The following is a 21,392-nucleotide window of genomic DNA, read 5'->3' on the forward strand; positions in this document are numbered from 1 at the left end:
AAGTATATGAAGAAAATGCAATCATATAGTTGGAGTTATGTAGTTGGAAACTGTACACAATTACATAGTTGGAAAAGAATGGAGTATTTTAAGAGGTATATAACATCTTAGTATTATTATAAAAACAGTTTTGATCTCATGGGTCCCCAAGGAGTCTGTAGGCACACAGTTGCCTGTTTTAGGCAACTCTAAGACTATGAGCTGAAGATAAGATATAAGGGTCTACCTTCACAAAGGAAAATTAATCACTAAAAGTTCCTAGTCTAATCCCTATTCCCTCTTCTTGGTGTCCAGCAGTGAATCAATGAATTTCTGTACTTTTCTTTGTCATTTTTCAGAGTTTCAGTTTTCTTATAAAAATGTCAGGACTTGTTAAAAAAATTAAAATTATCCAATATATCAGTTTTCATCACAGAATGGTGGGTGAAGAAAAAGAGCTACAAGCTATTTATCCAGTTTCTCTTGGCATGCAAAAAACACAAAAATGTCTTTAGGGTGAGTGAGAGACTTTGAGGGAAACTCATGTCAAGCCAACAAATGTTTTTTAAACAATTAAGAATTATGGGGCAAGTTCTGATCTTTCTTGTTGCAATGCTCATGGCAGGTTTGGCTTTGAATCTTAGGGCAGTTCACCATGAAGGGATGGCATAAATTCCTTTCTGTCCTATGAATTAAATACATTAATCAATAAACATATTAAATGCTTATCTAATATTGGTACAGCACTGTAGCAGTGCTACAGCACTGGTGATATAAATACAAAGAATGAAATAATTATCACTTTCTAAGAGCTTATAGGGTGACAAGTACATATATAAGTATAAAAAGGAGATTTTATGTACACACATACATATAGTACAGTTATATATACAAGGTATTTATGCTGTAGAGATTAGACGATCAAGAAAGTCTTCATATAGAAGGCAATGCTTGAGCTGTGACAAGAAAAAGAGAGAGAAAGAGAGAGAGACAGAGAGACAGACAGACAGACAGAGAGAGAGACGGAGAGAGAGAGAGAATGCATGTGCATTCTGGGCTTGAGGTATAACCAGGGCAAAACCATAGAGATAGGAACTTGCCCCATTAAATGAAGACATCATACTACACTCATAGTTGAAACCATTAGGAATTCATCATACTTCAAGATGATCTCATCTTCCACGCTAAGACTTTTGAAGAGTCTATTTCCACAGAGATGGTAACTGCTGGGATATCCTCCTTCTGAGGAAGATATGTGATATGTAGGATTTATTGCTTTCCCAGACTTCAGGATTAAAGCTAATTGACAAGGACTTGTTTCAAGACAATTGATATTCATCTTTTTCTCTTCCTTCTTTCTTTGTTTCTTTCCTGGACTTATCTATAAAATAAGGAAGCCATTCAGAATCAAAGGAATTCAAATTTGAGTTGGGGAGAGTTATAGAAGGACATGCCTGTACTCCTACCAGAGGACAGCAACATGAGGAAGTGGATTTTTATCTCCCTTTCCCTTTTCTGCCTTCCTGCCTATACCATCAGTCATGTCATAGGGGCTACTAGATATATAGCAGACAATGTATCAAATAGGAGCATGTTTCAGACAGATAAAGAAACAAAGAGACATTCAACTGAGGGAAGAAGTAACTTCAAGAAGCCTGATTTTACTCTCTACAAAGGGAGAAAAAACTTTTAGGTCCTGAAAGAGGTTGTAAATTGACCTCTATGTTTAAATCCTACATATGTCTTGCTCCCATTGTTTGCTTAGGTTTGTGCCCCCTCCATGTGTTTTCATGGGAAAACGAGCCCCAGGCTTATGGAGAATTTTTTTACACTGATTTTTACCATACCCATCTATATAAATGACTTTCTTAAGAACTAATTAAGTCTGTTGGGTGATTGTTAATAAAAGCCATACTATTGGGGGTTCATGAGCTCTAGAAGAAGGACTAGTCAACTATGGAGTTATAAGGAGAACCTGAGTTCATATTTGTCCTTTGGGGATACAATCTGGGAATGTGAGTTAAAATTTAGAAAGCAGCCTGGAGGGGTTGTAGCACAGGAAGGGGTTAAATGGAGTCGGGAGAAACATATTGGGAAATGATTTTTACGTTGCGGTATAGAAACAAAAAATATCAATTCACTTTTTTATGATTAGAAACTGCCTTTTACCAGAGAATATAACAACTGTCATTTGCCTCTTTGACTATCACAAATCTGAGCCATATGCAAGAACTCATTGTAATGAGGCTCTAGGGATAGTTAAGGAGAACATTATAGAGTAAGTAATTAGTTTGAGAGATACTTCTTGCTGGATTCTATTGGTATTGAATCGGGTGCTAATGCCAAGTACCCCCATGTGGGATTATAGCTCTGCTGAAGCTATAGGAAAATAGAAAAGCCACAGTAATATTGATGCTTCTTTAAAATGAGGGAATGTTATCTGGATTTGTGATTTCATTAGTATAGGGAACTTTTACTTGATCATATGCCCTCTACTGATAACAGGTCAGCATTTTCTCTGCAAATTATAATCTTAAAACAAATGCCTAAGGTATTGAGAAGTTAAGTGACTTCATTGCCCCAGGTCATTGATATATGTCTGAAGGAGATCTTGAACTCAGGTCTTTCTAGTTCTGAAGCAAGCTCTCTTTTACTGAGGTGTCAGCTATTTGTGGGGATTCTTAGGTAAGGGTTAGCTGCTCCTATTTTTATTTGAGTTGGACACCATTGCTCTGAGGTAGTTAGGTGACTCAGGAGATAGAGTGCCAGGCCTAGAGTCAGGAAAACTCATTTTCTTAGAATCTGGCTTTAGAGACTTGATACCTGTGCAAGTCACATCACCCTGTTTGCCTCACTTTCCTTATCTGTAAGATGATCTGGAGAAGGAAATAGCAAACCACTCCATTATCTTTGCCAAGAAAACTTCAAATGGGGTCACAAAGAATTGAACATGACCAAAAATGACTCAAAACACTACCAGCACCACTACCGTTGCTGTACACCATGTTCCCTCTCTTTAAAATTAATGAGGAAAAGAAATTAAATGAGGAATCATAAATTATGAATCGTTACCCTCCACCTTTGCTTCTTAATTCCAAATGAACATCAAGAATTCAAGAGTAAACATGGAGAATACAGAAAGAATTACCATAAAATTCTTTGGTGGCTGGGAAAAGGGAGATAACAAATATATTATGTTAGCTATGCACTTAACTTGACCTTCCCTTTAATTATTTCAGAGTGACATGAAACTCTCATTGGGAAATGTTTGCTGCATAATATTCATTTACTTGTTTTTAATATCTCTCTCCCTCTCCCTCTCTTTCTTCCTCTCCAACTTTCTCTCTCTCTCCACATCCCTCTCTCTTTCCCTCTCTCTTTTTTTTTTTGACCACAGCTGAGCTTGGGGATTATGATCCTGATGAACACCCAGAGAATTACATCAGTGATTTTGAGATTTTCCCTAAGCAGTCCCACAAGTTGGAAAGGAAAATAATGGAAATACACAGGAATGAACTCAGGTAATACAGTGTACTCTTTGCCAGAGATACCTGCGAAGGTGTGTTTTAATGACAGCATCATAAATCCTTTTTTTTTTTTTTTTTTTTTTTTTTGAGAAGCATGGTTGTATGCTTACAGAATTCTGGTGTTGTTTTCACATGTGCCCTCAAGAAAGAATAGATATCATTATAAATTTTTACATTTGTACATAGTACAGTGTAAACTATCTTAGGGAACTTGGAGGGACAGTTGGAATATTTTTCTTTTCTGTTTTTTTTTTTCTTTCCAGTGTTAACTTGTCACCTTACTGTTTCCGAAAATAAGATTTATGGATACATTCACCCGGGCACACAAGCACATATCTCAGCTCCTCTATTTTTAGCCCTCTGTTGGCACACACTTTTCCTAGGGCAGTTGTTAGAAACCTTGATACTAAATAGTAATGACTTCCTCATGCTGTGCTTGCCCACTTGTTTCTGAGACAAGAACTTGTTTTATGATTCTATTTTCCTGTTACTATATTCTTGAAAGGGACTACTGACTATATGAAAACAGGGGGAATGTCTTATGGGTAGGTCATCAAAAATGAAACGAGACGCTACTTGGGATCGGTTCCCAGCTTTGTGGCTGTATTGATGGCTCCTCCATCACCATAACCTGGGTCTGGTGGGAAACAGAGCCGGAGTTTTTAGAAGGATGCGATGAATACAGACTGTTATGGCGGGATACAACTAAAAACTACTGGAATCGAGATGTTGACTCATTACTCTGAAGGGAAACAGTCTCACAGAATCTCACAATCTAACAAGTCAGCGAGTCTCTGAAGAACTGTTTTATACCTCCTTCTGGTCAACCTTGAAATTGCACGACTATCTGGAGACTAAAGAACTCTGCGTTTCCTTCGGCTGGAGGGATTCCTGGAAAAATACCCTTTTTGAAGAAAAGGAAAACCCAAGATAGCAAAAAGAAAACATTCATCCAGAATTTCTAAAAAGATACAATGAAGGCAGGTTAAATATTTCTTCATATAGTGTTCCCAAATGGTTCAGAGTTCTTTAAAGAATGTCAAAAAGTACCTACAAGATTTTACATTTTGGGGGTAGAAGCAATTTGCCACAGAACTGAAACCTCCCTGTTGAGACGCAGTGATTCCTTCCCAAATACAGTGCAGTAAAAATGTGATTTGCCCCTTGGTTCATTTTGGGGTCATAGGATCATATATTTAGCACTCAGCACAAAACCTAATACATAGTAGGTGCTTAATAAATTTTTACTGATTGAAGGATAGATCTGAAAAAACCTCCGAAGCTTTCTAATCCAACATTATCATTTTTCAAGGGAGGAAGCTGAGTGCTGGGGAGGTTGTGACTTGCCCACAGAGCTCACAGAGGTGGCAGTTATCAGAGTGGGATTTCAGTTCAGTTTCTCTGATTTTGGAGCCTCTGCTCTTTCCATTGAACTGTTATAAACCATTACAGAATCAAAGATCTGTTTGATATGGAGGAATTTCATGACATTAAATTTCCTTTTTATTTGAAAATTTTTCCTTTAGCCTGTGGTTCAGTACCCACATTCTCCCTTTAATATGTGTGAAATCAATATGAAATGTCCATGGCTTTTGAGACAAAAGATATTAAAAATAAAACTGTATACTCTTTTGTTCTGATGCCTCAAAGAGCACGATTCTCTTTTCCTTTGACACTTTTTTGTATTGTATTTGTTTAATACATGACTCTGTGTTTGAAGTTGGAGGTGTGTTAATAATCGTCCTCTGGTTTTGTTGGTATGTTGCCTGTCATCATCAAAAGTAATCCACAACATCCAGGAAATGTGGGATCCTATCAGGCAGATAGTGTTTCTAAAGATATCCATGCTATAAAACGTGTCATGTTGAATCTGCCAGACAAACTCTCTCTGAAAAAAAGAAATAATTGAAGTTATATGTCTCAAAAATCATGTAGCCCAAAACAGCATGGTATCATACTGACATTCTCCTGCACTTCTCTCTGGACAGAGTAAAAGATGACTGTTAGCCTGTGTTTTTACTGGTACCCTTACAATATCAAGAGAAAATAAAGAAGATTCTCTCAGCTCATTTGGTTGAGCCAATGGGTCAAACTTATGAAAACACAGTGGCAGCAGTCCACTGCAACATGGATAGGCATAAATGGGTTATTGTTCAGTTTTTTCAGTCATGTCCAACTCTTGTGACCCTATTTGGCATTTTCTTGGTTTGCCATTTTCTTCTCCAACTCATATTACAGGTGAAGAAACTGAGGCAGAGTTAAGTGATTTGTCCAGGGTCACACAGCTAGTAAGTTTCTAAGGCTGTATTTGAACTCAGATCTTCCTGACTCTGGAACTGGAGTTCTATTCATTATGCTACATAACTGTCCATCATCACCATAGTTGACATTTATATTGCATTGTAAAATTTAGAAAATGCCTTATAAATATCTCATTTGGTGCTCAGAACAACATCCCTGGGAAATGACACTATTATTATCATCCCTATTTTAGAGATGAGGAAACTGAGGTGGGCAGAGTTTGTGACTTGCCCAGATTCACATAACTAGTAAACTTTTGAGATAATCAGGTCTTTTCAAGTCTTTTAGCCTCTGATTCCAACACTGTCTACTATACTACCTAGTTACCTTACTGAAGAAATAAACCTACATGATGGGATCCCAGATCTGTTGGAATAGCTGAATTCATTTCCTTATTTTGTTTTATCTTCTCTTCAATTAATCACATGATTTCTCTATGCCAGTAGAGTGGGGAGATATTTTGAGTTAGTTTTGGAAGATGAATAGGAAAAGAAGCCAATTGTGTAAAGAGTCTGGGGCTTATTGTGTGATGATTTGGGTTGGAATGGAAGCTCTGTTAATACTAACTGAAACAGCTTGCTGTCCCCCGGGCCTGCCATGTACACTTGATTTTAAAAAGATGGTGAAAATGCTGACAGGTTTGTATTGGGAATATGACCTGCAAACTCAAATATGTTGATTAAACCCCTAATTCAGCAGGAATGATAGCTGAAAGCACATGACAGCTTCACAAAGGTATGATTTATTGCTCTCTCCAAGTTACTCACTAGCCATACTATCCTATGAACAAGGGGATAATGCAGTGGCAATTGGGTTACTGTTTGGAGAATATAGGAGATGCTCCCTTTTAGCTCCTAAAGTTACCTGTCTTTTTGATGGAGAAACAAAGACTAATCTCTGGAGTCAGCTTCAGTTTTTGTCTTAGACTAGATAGAAGCTGCATAATAATAATAATTGCCAAGGACCCCATCTGCTTGGGTGGTGGTAGTCATCCAAGGATGTTAATTAAAAGGTGGAAGAGTTCTCAACTCTCTCATTTTATAGATGAGAAAACATGGCTGGAGAAATTAATGATCTTGTCTATTTTTTCAAGGGTAATAAGTGGTAAAGCTGGGATTTATTACTTCATTAAATATCTATTTTTTCCCACTGATGGATTATACTTGGTTTTTGCTGAGTATGTTATTCTTGTTTGTAATTCCATATCCTTTGCCTTTCAAAATATCATATTCCAAGGCCTCTGTTCCTTGAATGTGGAAGCTGCTAAATCTTGTGTGATGCTGACTCTGCCTCCAGAGTATTTAAATTGTTTATACAGAAATAAATTTCCTTGATGACCTGGGAGCTCTAGAATTTGGTTATAATATGCCTGAGAGTTTTCATTTGGGAAAATTCAGAATTCAGAAAGTGACTGGAGAATTATTTCAATTTCTATATTATTTTCTCGATCTAAGATATAGGGACAGTTTTTCATGATAATTTCCTGAAATGCTATATCTAGGCTCTTTTTTTTTTTTTTTTGATTATGGTTTTTACGGAATCCAATAATTCTTAAATTAACTTTCCTCATTCTTTTCCAGTTGTTTTTCCAATAAAATATTTCACATTTTCTTCTATTTTCTTTTCATTCTTTTGACCTTGGTTTAGATCCCTCCAAATTCCTGTAATAGACACCTCTCAACAATCCAACTTTTTATCTTATCATTTATCTGAAACTAGTTTCTCCAAAGGTACTGATGATCTCTTAATCTCCAAATCAAATGGTCTTTTCTTTATTCCTCATCCTTCTTGACCTGTATTTAGTCTTTGACACTATTGATCATTTCTTTGATATTCTCTTCTCTCTAGATTTTCACGATACCCTTTTCTCTCCTGGTTCTCTTCTCTCCTATATATCTCATTGGTCCTTTTCATTATCCTTTACTGGATCATCTCTTGTACATGTCCCCTTCTTTTCCCTGACACTGCCACCACCATGCTGTAGTCATTCATCACCCCACACCTGACCTATTACAACAACTTGTTGCTTGTTCTCCATTACAAATCTCTTCTCATTCCAGTCTGTCCTCTACTTACCTGTCAAAGTAATGTTCTTAAAGGGCAGCTCTATTCATGTCACCTTCCTACTCATTAAGCTCCAAGGACTCTCTATAGTTTTCAAGATTGATATTAAAAATTTATCTTCGGCATTCAGTCTTTCATAATCTCTCCTTCTCACCTTTTACCCTTACCCTCACTTCTCAAGTCTTTGTATACCTTATTCTCTCCAACATATACTCTTTGATCCAGTGATACCAATTTCCTTACTATTCCTCAAACAAGATTTTATCTTCTGATTGGGCATTTTTACTGGCTGTCCCTTAGGCTAGGAATACTTTTATTCCTCTCTCTTTTGACAGAGCCTCTCTGTATTCATCCTGCTGATTGTTTCTTATAGAATAATAATATTCCATAACATTCATATCCTATAATTCATTATATACCATATTCATATGCCATAATTCATCAGTACCATTATTCAGCCATTTTCCAACTGATGGGCAGTCCACTCAGTTCTCAGTTCCTTGCTACTACAAAAAGAATGCCTAACATCTTTGAATAGGTAAGGGGAGGGAGAAAAATTTGGAACCCAAAATTTTGTAAGAAATGAATGGTAGGATGATTTCAGAGAGGCTAGAGAGACTTACATGAACTGATGCTAACTGAAGTGAGTAAAAACTAGGAGATCATTGTACATGGCAACAGAAGGATTATATGATTATCAATTCAGATGAACATAGCTCTTTTCAACAATAAAATAATTCAGTCCAGTTTCATGGTCTTATGGTGAGAGGAGCCATCTGCACCCAGAGAGAGGATTGTGGGAACAGAGTGGATAACAATATAATATTTTCACTCTTTTTGTTGTTGTTTGCTTATATTTTTTCTTTTTGATATGATTTTTCTTGTGCAGTATTATAAATGTGAAAATATGTATAGAAGAATTGCATATATTTAACATATATTGGATTACTTGCCTTCTAGGAGAGGGTGAGGGAAAGGGAGGGAGAAAAAAATTTTAACACAAGATTTTGCAAGGGTGAATGTTGAAAACTATGCATATATTTTTGAAAATAAAAAGCTTTAATAATTAATAAATAAATGAATGAGTGAATAAATAAATAAATGAATAAACCCTAACCACTTAAAAATGAATGCTAAAAATTTTCTTGACATGTAACTAGGGTGAAAATGTTATTTAAAAAAAAGAGTGAAGACTAGTAGACTCTTTTGACTCTAGAGAAGCCACATGAAACTTATTATAAGTGGGTTGTAGCTAATTTTATTATTTAGAAGGAAATTTAGGATGTTCTTTCTTCCCCAATCTTTAATTTTACTCTGGCTGAACCAACATCTCAACTTAATTCTGTTGAGTGTGTTAATTTTCCATATTGGCCACAATTTTCCATTACTAAAAAAGTAATAACCTAGATGTTGGAGGAAAAAAGATAGTCCTACCTCCAAGAAGTCTTTTCTGATCCCCTTTAATTCTAGTTTCCAGACTCTATTAGTCATTTCAATTTATTCTATAAACAGCTTGTGTCTCCCATTAGACTATGAACTCCTTGGGAGCAGAGGCTATCTTTTTCTTTTTTTTTTTTGTACCTAGCACATGGTATAGTGCCTGGTATAATAAATGCTTAACACTAATTATTATTATTAAATAAATAAGTTTATTAACTGAACTATGACACTTAATCTCCATCTCTACTACTTAACCTGTACAACTAGTGAAAGATTCATTCTCTGAAGGCCTTGATTTCCTCATCTGCACAATGAAGAAGTTGGATTAGAAGGGTCCTGTTGGATGACTTTCAGTTTATGGCTCTGTGATCCTTTGAACCACTTTGGGTTTTTTCCCCTGTAAATTAAGGAACTTTTATTTTGTCCCTCAAAGTCCCTTCTTGCTCTTTATTTACAATCCAATGACTTATTTTATGTGGACAAAAATATTCTTTTTGAATGAAACAGGGAAAGAAACTTACATGAACCCATAGTAAGTGAAGTGAGTAGAACCAGGAGATCATTGTATACAACAACAATACTATGTGATGATCAATTGTGCAGGATGTGGCTCTTTTCAACAATGAGATGGTTCAGGCCATTTCCAATAGATTTGTGACAAGAGAGAGCCATCTGCATTCAGAGAGAGAACTATGGAGACTGAATGTGGATCACAACATAGTATTTTCACTCTTTTTGTTGTTGTTTGCTTGCATTTTATTTTCTTTCTCAATTTTTTCCTTTTTCATCTGATTTTTCTTATGTTGCATGATAATTGTGGAAATATGTATAGAAGAACTGTATATGTTAACATATATTGGATTACTTGCTATCTAAGGGAAGAAGTGGAGAAAGAGAGGGAGAAAAAATTTGGAACACAAGGTTTTGCAAGGATGAATGTTGAAAACTGTGCATATACTTTGAAAATAAAAAGCTAAAAAAAAAAAAATGGAACATGGCTGAATGACTACTGTATGCCATTTTCCATCATTGGCTCTAAGATTTAGGAAACCTGTCCATACTACTGAGGATTTTTGTTTCATCAGACATTTTTTTCCTCCTTATGGCTCAGCATTAGTTTTTCTTTTCTTTCTTTTTTTATTAAACAAAAATTTGATTTTCTTTTCTCAAGGGTTTTGCTTTCAAGGATCAAATATTACACATTGGGAATAGTGGCTCAATAACAAGCATCTCATCTCTTTATCAGAGTCATTGTTTGAGCACCTCTCCTATTTAAACATGGTGTCATGGAATTCCTAGTTTTCATGGGCAAATTAGTCCTCAGGGCAGAATGCACATAAATATGTCTCAAGGGAAGGTATTAAATGAACTAATACATTGGGTTCATGCTTTGGACATGCATAAACTTTTCAGTGGCATAGTGAGATTTTGAGGGTGTTAAGGGTACTTCTGAGAGAGTAATCCTTGGCCATTTAAGTCCTCTCTCTGGATGCAGATGGCTCTCTCCATCATAAGTTTATTGGAATAGGCCCGAATCATTTTATTACTGAGAAGAGTCAAGTCCATCAGAGTTGATCATCCTTGTTATTGCTGTGTGCAGTGTTCTTTTGGTTCTACTCACTTCATTCAGCATCAGTTCATGTTAATCTTTCCAGACCTTTCGGAAATTAGTCTGCTCATCATTTATTTTAGAATAGTAATATTGTGTTACATTCATATGCCATAACTTATTCAGCCATTCTCCAACTGACGGGCATCCACTCAGACTCCAGCTTTTTTGCCATTACAAAGAGGGCTGCCACAAACGTTTTTGTACATGTGGGTCTTTTTTTTTTTCTTTTTTATGATCACTTCGGAATACAGACCCAGTAAAGACACTGCTGGATTAAAAGCTATGCATAGTTCCAAATTGCTCTACAGAATGGTTGGATCAGGTCACAACTCCACCAACAATATATTAGTGTCCCAGTTTTCCCATATCCCCATCAACTTTTATCATTATCTTTTCCTGTCATCTTAACCAATTTGAGTGGTATGAAGTAGATGTCAGAGTTGTCTAAATTTGCATTTCTCTAATCAATAGTTATTTAGAGCATTTTTTCATATGACCGGAAATGAATTTAATTTTTTTTATCTGAAAATTGTCTGTTTATAACCTTAGGTCAAAGCTTTTTAAACTGTAGTTTGTGATCGAGACCTTCTGAATGTGATCATGAAACCATGGTTTATTGTCAGTAAATATTTATTTTATGTGACTATATACTTGGTGTCATGTAAAATTTAGTTGGGTGAAAAGAGGTTGCAAATGGAAAAAGGTTAAGAAGCCCTGACTCTGAAAGGAATTTCCTCTAAACATATCTAATAATAGATCATGTCCTTCTTCTGTAATGCTGGAGAAACTGAGCAAGACAGAGATTAGAGAGTATTTAATAAATTAAATGGAGAGATATGCTGGGACCAATGGATCCATGTTTGGTCCCAGGGCTGAATAAGACTATCATCTCTAAGAATCCAGTCAACAATCAGAGTTCTCAATAACATATATACACATGGCTCAGATGCAGAGGGTAGACTGAGGCAGGGGCAGAGTCAGGATACTGAGAGTGGGAATGGGACTGACAAGGTGGGGTGAGCCTTGGGAGAGGGGATGACATAATCTGGGGACATGCAGAGAGGCATCTTGATAAGACAGTATCTGATACAAGGGTCCTCAAACTTTTTAAATAGGGGGCCAGTTCACTGTCCCTCAGACTGTTGGAGGGCTGGACTATAGTAAAAACAAAAACTTTGTTTTGTGGACCTTTAAATAAAGAAACTTCATAGCTCTGGGTGAGGGGGATAATCGTCCTCAGCTGCCGCCTCTGGCCCGCAGCCGTAGTTTGAAGACCCCTGTAATAGCTTGGGATCGGAAGAGGCATTCTGATGTTCAATCAAGTATTCTGACAAAGAGGGAAGGGAGATTTTGCAGAACTGAAAATCAGAGAAACTGAGGCAGGACTGGGTCAGGATAATTAGAGAAACTGAGTCAGGACAATAAAACTGTGGCATAACACTTCTATCTGAATTCTTCCAACAAGAGAGATTTAACACCATTTGAGGCAACCCATTTTTGGAAAGTCCTAAATTTTAGAAAAATTTTTCCCTTATAGTCAATCCCAAAGGCTTCCATCTTTTACCCCTTGCTCCTGAATCAGCAACCTTTCGTTGTGTCTGCAGCAGATTTGGTCCTCCATTCCCTCACTTAGGTCCTCTTCTCCCCATGCCGGCCTCCATGCCCTAATCTACTATACATTCTCATACATACAAACTTCCTCTTCTCTGGATTCAGTATTCATTGTTCTCCTTTTGCCCAAGATATTCTTCATACGTGGAATGTACATCTCAGACTTTCAGAGTTCCATCTAGATTCTCTTCATCCTTGATGAAGCCTTCTCCCATTCTCCTCTTGGCTAATGTCCTTTCCCTTCTCAGATTATAATATTTTTGGTCTGCTTATCCAATAAGATTGAGTATGTAGAGTTTTGCAAACTATAAAGCATTATATAAATGCTAGTAAATTATTGGTGTAATTATGATCTTTGTACAAATCGTATTCCATCAATAGAATGCAGGTTCTCTGTGAGAAAAGACTGCTTAATTTTGTCATTGTATCTCCAGGGCCTATCTTGTGATGGGTTGATTAGTGTTTGTATTAGATTGAATTGAACAGCAGTTTTTGGCATCAACACAAATAATCACCATATCAATTAGTAAGCTTCTGTAGCAGAATCTGGTGACATAGAACATATGTTTCATTAGAAAGAGGAAAAAGATTAAAATATCATTCCATTTAATATTCTCAATAAGTACTGTTGTTCTATCACAATCCACATTGCATTAAATCATTATGGAAGTAATTAAGTATGATTTTTCTGTTCTTTAAAGTAGTCAAATGCATCTCCAGGAACAGCTTCACCCACAAATGAGATTACAATTAGTTATATTTTCTAGCTTTAGTTATAGACTTAAGAACTGATGATCTGTAGTAAAGGGTAATGCAAATGTCTTTTGTAATGATAAATCTAAAGAAATTGATGATGAAAAGAGAGATGACCCTGGGGTTAAGTAAGCAATTGGGTTAAGTGACTTGCCCAGTGTCACACAACTGTCTGTGGTCAGATTTGAGCTCGGGTCCTCCTGACTTCACTGCACTACCTAGCTGCCCCAAAGGCTCACTCTTTATGTGAGACAGGGGTGAAGGGCTTTAGTGGAAGTTCTCTAAGAGATGTGAGATGAAAGAGAGAGGAGATGAAGTTCTCAGTGAATGTGTTGAATTTCAGAAGGAGACCCCAAGAGGTTAGGGTTGCAGACCAGTGTCACAAGTATCTTAAAAGAATTTGCAGGCTTGGACCCATCTCCAAGTCAAGGGGCAAAGTTAATTGTAATTGTAGTGCCAATTGAAGTGGGCTAAGGATTTAACACAGAACCAGGAGAAAGGAGATAAATTTATTGGACAAGGAAAGACAAGAACCTCATTATTTATTTGCCAGTTTTATGGTTTACAGGTAGGTTTGAGGGGTGGTCTATTCATTATTATCTTAGGAACTTTGTTATCACTGACCAGTAGATGATCTGTCAACAATATTTGTAGGACTATCCTAATGCCAGAAGACTTTAGAATCATTGACAGATTATTAGAACAATAGCACCCTAAGGTCAGAGGACCTCAGGATCACTGCTATATCTTCCCTAAAATCTAGAGAAAGAAATATATAGCTTATTATATTTCTAAGGTCAGAAGATTTTAGAATTATAAACAGACAGATTGTTAGAATAATAGCATCCTAAGGTCAGGGGACCTCAGAATTCAGCTAGAAGCTGTAGCCTGTCAAATAGCCTCACTTTTTTCACTTAAACATGAGGCAATGTTCTCAACTGAGAGGGTAGGGACAGAAGGAGGGATAAATAGTTTTGGAAAAGGTGTTATAGTGAGTGGGACAATATATCAACTAAAAAGGTGTAGAAAAATTGCCTTGCTGCAGTGAGGAGCCTGTTGAAATTATGTAACATAAATTTGTATGTAACATAAACATAAATCCAGATTTTCTTTATGCTTTTCTTCATAATTTTCTTCAGCTCTGTTCAGAGCATAGGACTAGAGGCAAAAGCATTGTATGGTGGAAGTAATCTAAGCCTGGGGTTTGATAGGGAATAAATGGTTGGTGAGCAGGTAAGGGGACAAGGGACACAAGAAAAAGACTTTGGGAAAGGAAAGAAGGATTCAGTCAGTGCAGGGATGATGGTTGAGTTAACAACTGAAGGAATTAAGACACTGGAGGTCAATTTCTTAGTGCACTCACTGACCTCTAAGTAATTTCTAAACAGCTCTAAATCTACACTCAATGTAAATGGCCAAGCTCAGACTATACTTCTAGTTTCCTCTCTCCTGGTTCAGTGCTCATTCTACTGGCCCAGGATCCACCAATTCTCTTCTATTACCCAGTTTATTGTCTAGTTTATCTCACTTTAGCCACATCCCTTTCTTCTCTGGAAACAGTTCTAATTTCTCAGTCCATAAGGAAAGAATTTGTGTATCAGAAAAGATTAGAGGAATGGTGAGATGGATATATGAGAACTATTGCCAGCGTGGAACAGGCTGTTGTAAGAGGCAGTGACTCCCTGGTTTCTCAAGAAAATCCTCAAGCAAATGTGGAATGACCACTTGTTAGGGGAAGGATTTTGGAGAGGATTCTTGTTCAGATAGGAATTGGGATTTGAATTAAATAACTTTTTCAACTTGAGGTGCTGTGATTCTGTGCATCAAAAACATCTTTTAGAAATGACAGAAACTGTATCACTTGAAATGCATATGACTTTGTACTCTTTAATCCAAGAGCAGAGAGTCCTGGTGCCCAGAGGGAGGATTACTGGTTCAGTTCTAGTTATGTTACTTACCTTAAAACCAGCAATGTCCTTTAGGTCACCAGCTTTTTAGAAACTAGGATTTTTCTTACCTTAGAGTTCTTTCATTAAAAGCAAGTAAGACACTGTTTCCTTTGATGGGCAATGAAAACACACAGCTCTTTGTCTGATTCTTTATATAGAAAAAGCTTGTTAAAAGTTTTCTCTAAGTCAAACCATCCAGATGTCAGAAAAAAATGGCTTTTGTGGCCCAATATCAAACTAGACTTAGCAGAAGCAGAGTAATGAGGACTCTTCAGGATTGGTACAAACAAAAAAGTGTATAGGTCTAGACCTAGACTAAATTAGAGGTAGGTAAAGTTGGGTCATGAATTTTTTTGCACCTTTCCATTTCCCACCTCACTTTCTTATTTCTGTATCATTCACAAAGTACCAAATATTTTTGTGTTGCCCCAAAGCTATTCAAAGCTTGCGAATGTGGTTCTCTATCTGGGCCTCTAGATCTTTTTCTACAGAGTCAGTGCAATTAATGGATACTGATCTTATAATTTATCAAGGAGTATACCCCCAAAGACAATGTTGTACCTTTCTTTGTATCTCTTAGTTGAGCACAGGGTCTGATATAAGAAAGATGCTTAATAAATGTTTATCTATCAGTTGACTTCCTTGATTCCTAGACTTCCTTGGAGCCTAGAAGACTTGGTTTTCCATTCTTGCCTTTGAAATCTACTGGATAAATAATTCTAGAAAATTCATTTTACCTCTTACTGTTCTATGCAAATTTCTGAGTTGTGGAATCATTGTTCATCTGATTGGTTTTTCCCATTAGATCTCTATATCATTAAAATTATAACAAACTATATAAATCTCCAACTTCCCAACTGTACTCTAAATCCAAAGATATTTTTCAGGTGAGATTTTTTCCCTCTGCAAGTTCCCAGAGAGAGTGAATATATTGGTTTAATATAAATTTATGTGTTACATTCCTTAAAAAAGGAAAGAAAAAAAAGAAGGAAGGAAGGAACAATGAAAGAAAACCAATATTTTTATTAATCACTAACTATATCAAAGGCATTCTGCTAGCACTGAGGAAGGAAGAAAGGAATATAGGAAAAAAGAAAGGAAGGAAGGAAGGAATAAAGAAAGAATAAAAAAATATCAATATTTTATTATTCACTGGCTATGTGAAAGGCATTCTGCTAGCATTGGGGCATTTAGATAAATAAGCCATTGTCCTCAAGAAATCTGTAATCCATCTGAATATTGCTAATTTTCTGCCTCTTACCAGGTAAAACTTATATTTAAAAAAAAACTGTTTTATTTTATTTTTAGTTCCAAATTCTCTCCCTCAGCCATCTCCCACCCATTGAGAATAGAAGGAAAATAAAATCTATTGCAAATATATATTTCTATATTTTTATATTTGCCGTGTTTTTTTTTTTTAAAGCAATAAAAAGAAAGAAAGAAGAAAATAAGCTTCAATCTGCATTTTGAGAACAATTGGTTCTCCATCTGGAGGTGAATAGTATGTTTCATCATGAGTACTTTGGAATTATGGTTGGTCATCTCATTTACAAAAGAAATGAGTTAGACTAATGTTGTGAATGTAAACACCATTTATTGTTGGTGGGGAGATCATAGGTCTTTATATATGTAGAGTTCTGAAGGCTCTAAGAAATCTTCATTTTATAGATGGGAAAGGCTAAGTGATTTGTCTAAGGTTACATAGGTCAGGTGGCAGAACTGGGTTTCACTTTTCACTTAACAAATCATAGATTTATATCATCAGTGCTTTAGAGCTGTAAGAAGTCTTAGAGTCTTTGTACTCCTGGCCCCTTATTTTATTGCTGAGGTAACTAAGATCTAGAGTTGAAAATACTTGCCCAGAGTCATATAGACAGAAAATAGCAGGGTGGGGATTTCACTCAGCATGTCCTGACTTCAAGTTTAAAACTTTATTATTGATCAGATAATGATTTTGGCCACCTTTGTCTCTCTTGATTTGAATTGAATTTGAATTGTCTCTCTTGATATCTAGAGATATCTTTGTCTGTTATCAAAGCTTCCTAAACCATGGGTCTCAATCTCACATTGGATCACATAACTGAATGTGGGGATCATGATATTTTGATTTATTATCAGTAAATGTTTGATTAGTAAATGTGTTTTTTATACCTATGTATACAGGGTGATATAAACATTTTTCAAATGAAAAGGGTCAAGATGGAAAAAGTTTAAGAAGCCTTGCTTTACATAACATCAAGTCTAAATATCTCAGATCGCTTATTAAATTCTCAATTCTCTTCTGAACTTCTCTGACTGATCTTCACAATTCTCCAGGCGACTCATTCTTGGAATAGCCCATTATGGTGCAAGATCTCATCAGTTCTGGGCCTCAACCTCATTACTACCCTCTGCTCTTCTGATCATAAACTCATTTAAGAAGAGAGCTCAGATTAAACATCTCATTTCTTACCTGGCTGTATTCCTTTGAGACTTCTCTGATTTACTTCTCCACTTGGTGGGTGCCTTCTCTTCCTTTCTCCTCTTTCCCCTTTTTTTCCCACTTATTTTTATGAATTGTCTTTCCCCAATAATTTGTAAGCTCCTTGAGGGCAGGAACTGCCTTTCTTTTTTCAAATTTGTATCCTCAGTGCTTAGCATAATACCTGGCATATAATAGGCTCTTTTTTTTTTTTCCTGAGGCAATTGGAGTTAAGTGACTTGCCCAGGGTCACACAACTAGGAAATGTTAAGTGAGATCAGATTTGAATTCAGGTCCTTCTGATTTCAGGGCTGGTGCTCTATCCAGTAATAAGCTCTTAATAAATATTTATTGGTAGGTTGGTCATTGTGTTTGTTGAGGTTCTTAAGTCTTTTAAATTGTTTCTTAGTTATTTTTAGTCTTCTTTCTTTTTATTAGCTTTTTCTTTGCTACCTATAAACATCTCCCTAGTCATACTGCTACTCAGTTCAAGCTTTCTTACCTGATCTACTAAAATAATCTTTTATTGTGCTCTTACTTTTCTAATCTATCCTCTAACAATTAAGAGCCAAAATATATACATATTCTAACCTAATCTAAATATGGCCAGGATACTTTAACATTTAGCTGATATATAATTATCTTATTGGAATGAGTGATATATTTTCTCAAAAGTTTTTTCTTCATTAATTGTGAAAATCATGATTTCTGTTGGTTTTGTTATTAATATGATCAATCATGATCTTTATTTCAAATAATTAGGACAAAAATTAAAATCTGAAAAAACATCTTAGGGTGTGAAACATTTTAAGTTTTCTCATTTCTTTCTCTTTTAAAAAAGAAAGCTGTTAAAAAACTTTTACCTTCTCATAATTGTGCATGTCTGCCTTTGCCAGGTGGTTATTTTTCTTTACTTTACCTGCCAAATAATTTAAAAATTTCATCCATTTATATAAATAGTTGTCAGAGCAACTTAAAATTGTTGTGATACCTCTGAGCCTTTTCGAAAAGGCTTGATATATATTTAAGTGGGAGGGAAAAATTGTTGGTCAACAAAGAAAATGAGTAGAAAGAGCATCATGGGCTAGATTTTTATCCATTTTGCTTTTTGCTTACATTCATGCCAATTTAACTCAAAGGGAAACTATGCTTTTTCATTAGGGATTTATTTGAATTTCAATGAATGTTTAAGGGCTTCTTTAGATGGCTTCAATTTTTTCCCCCCTGAGGCAATTGGGGTGAAGTGACTTGCCCAGGGTCACACAGCTAGGAAGTGTTAAGTATCTGAGACCAGATTTCAACTCAGGTCCTCCTGACTTCAGGGCTGGTACTCTATCCACTGTGCCACACAGCTTCCCCTAGATTTATTCTAAATAATCTCCAAAGGGGAATTGAAAAATCTTTGCCCCATATGGAGAAACAATTTCATTTTGCATAGTAAGATGTTCCTTTAAAAAATCATGTTTAAAGTGAATCTATGTGTGTATTATATGTTGCCACAGTCTTCCACATGTTTTAGTATGGCTTTGGTTTGTGGGAAATCTCTGAGGGTGTTTTTGTGTCGCCAGTAGGCAGTCACTTCTGTAACTGATTGTTCAACGTACAAAGTAGATGAAGGCTATGCTTTGTTAACTTGGAAAACTATTGCTTGTGCTAATTGCCTAACCTCTTAGATTCTCCCCTTTGATTGTAAGGTCCTTGAGGGCAGGTCCTGTCTTTTGGCTTTCTTTGAATACTCAGTGCTAAGCCCAGGGTCTGGTACCTGGTACATGCTTAATAGACATTTATTGACTGACTGATAAAAGGAGGTGGACCAGATCTGTGACTAGGATTGTATTTTTTTTTTTTTTTTTTAATGTGCATAAGGAAGTTAGCACAAAACAAGCCCCAGGCAAGTTGTACAAAGTGTCCTTCAGTAGAGGAAAGAGAAGGGCAGACTATCCTGCCATCTAGTGGCTTCTTACTTTTACTAATTATTTTTGCTGAGTTCCTTGGTACTTTTGCTTATTAGGAGGTATGTCAAAGTGCTTTGAAAATATAACAAGTCAGGGCAAATATCATTGTTTGTATAGTAGTTTTCAAAAAGTATCTTATAAAATTAGACTTTGTATGAATGTTAATAAGATCATAAATATAGATCTCGTATGGACTTCAGAGGACATGTAGTCCATCACCCTTATTTAATTGAGATCCAGAGAGTTTAAATAACTTTTATCCAAGGCCATCTAGATCAGTAAACTGCCAATCTGGGATTGTATTCATATCTTGTGAACAAATCTAACACCCTTTCCATTCCAACAATGAATGAGAAAATAAATATTATATTGAGAGACTGAACTATATTATGGAGAGGTTTTGGAAGTACATGTTGCATGATGCTTTCTATTTTTTTAGTGAAGAAATCTTGAAAAGAATCCAGTCCCTGCCCTCAAGGAAATTATAATTAATTAATTACCTGCCATTTATTCTTTAGTTCAAATATTATTAAGTATTATCTGCGTTATACCAGGTACTATGGATAATATGAAGATACATAAGACAATCCCTAACCTCAAGGAGCTCATATTCTCTGAAGAAAGATAAAATTACACAGGAGGCTACAAGATAAGGTTGTTGGTGCTTAATGCCATATAAATAATATAGATAGTACTGCTATCCCTAGAAAGCATACTTTTTTATTAAAGCTTTTTATTTTCAAAACATATGCATGAATACTTTTTCAACAATGACCCTTGTAAAATCTTGTGTTCTAAATTCCCCCTTCTACGTACCCCCTCCCCTAGATGGCAAGTAATCCAATATATATTAAACATGGTAGAAATATATATTAAATCCAATATAGGCATACATATTTATACAATTATCTTGGAAAGCATACTTTCTATGGATGTCCATATAGATGATGAGGCTGTTGCATGCATTGCCAGAGCTAGCTCACCGTTTGGGAGGCTCCAAAGGAAAGTGTGGGAGAGAAGTATTAAATAGGCTGCCCACCAAACTGGAGGTCTACAGAGCTGATCTTACTGTTGTATGCCTGTGAAACCTGGACGGTCTGCCAGTACCAAGCCAGAAAATTGAATCAATTTGAATTGTCTTTGAAAGATTCTGAAGGTTACCTGGCAACACAAAGTGTTGGAAATTGAGGTCCTCTCTCAACTGAACTGAGAAGCATTCAAACTTGATTACAAAGAGTGCAACTCTGATAGGCTGGCCAAATGTATGTTTGCCTAAAAGACTATTTTATGGAGAACTATCATGAGATAATTGCTCACAAGGAGGTCAGAAGAAGTGGTACTCCCTCAAGTCTCTCTGGATTGTAAGACATGGGAGATGCTGGCTCAGGCTTGTTCACCATGACATAACCGCTGTCAAAGAAGGCACCATGATCTTTGAGCAAAGCAGAATCGCATTGACCCCAAAGGCGTGGAAGCTGTGCAGTTCCAGAGCCCTCTCCATCCCAGATGTTTTAATGGACTCTGCCTGACTTGTGGTAAAGCCTTCCTAACTCATATCAGACAGATCAGTCACAGCCGAATTATCCTAATCCTAACATTATGATGTGCTCAGTCCTCTTCAAGTATAAAAATTGAACAAAAGCAATAATATAGTCAATGAGGACTAGAGTTCAGATGAAGTCAGTGGGAAGGCAATAAGTGTTAAGTACCTGTTATGTGTCAGGCTCTCTGCTGATATCA

General features: G+C 36.2%; 1 protein-coding gene across 1 annotated transcript in view; it reads left to right on the forward strand.

Annotated features, from left to right (window-relative positions):
* Positions 1-21,392, forward strand: part of FRMD3 (FERM domain containing 3) — a 151,152-nt gene that overhangs the window by 70,932 nt on the left and 58,828 nt on the right. Inside the window, exon 4 of the mRNA XM_023497683.2 lies at positions 3,377-3,500. Coding sequence (XP_023353451.1) covers positions 3,377-3,500 — 124 coding nt within the window. The remainder of the gene's footprint in view (positions 1-3,376; positions 3,501-21,392) is intronic.

Source organism: Sarcophilus harrisii, chromosome 1 (assembly GCF_902635505.1).
Source record: "Sarcophilus harrisii chromosome 1, mSarHar1.11, whole genome shotgun sequence".
Lineage (NCBI taxonomy): Eukaryota > Metazoa > Chordata > Mammalia > Dasyuromorphia > Dasyuridae > Sarcophilus > Sarcophilus harrisii.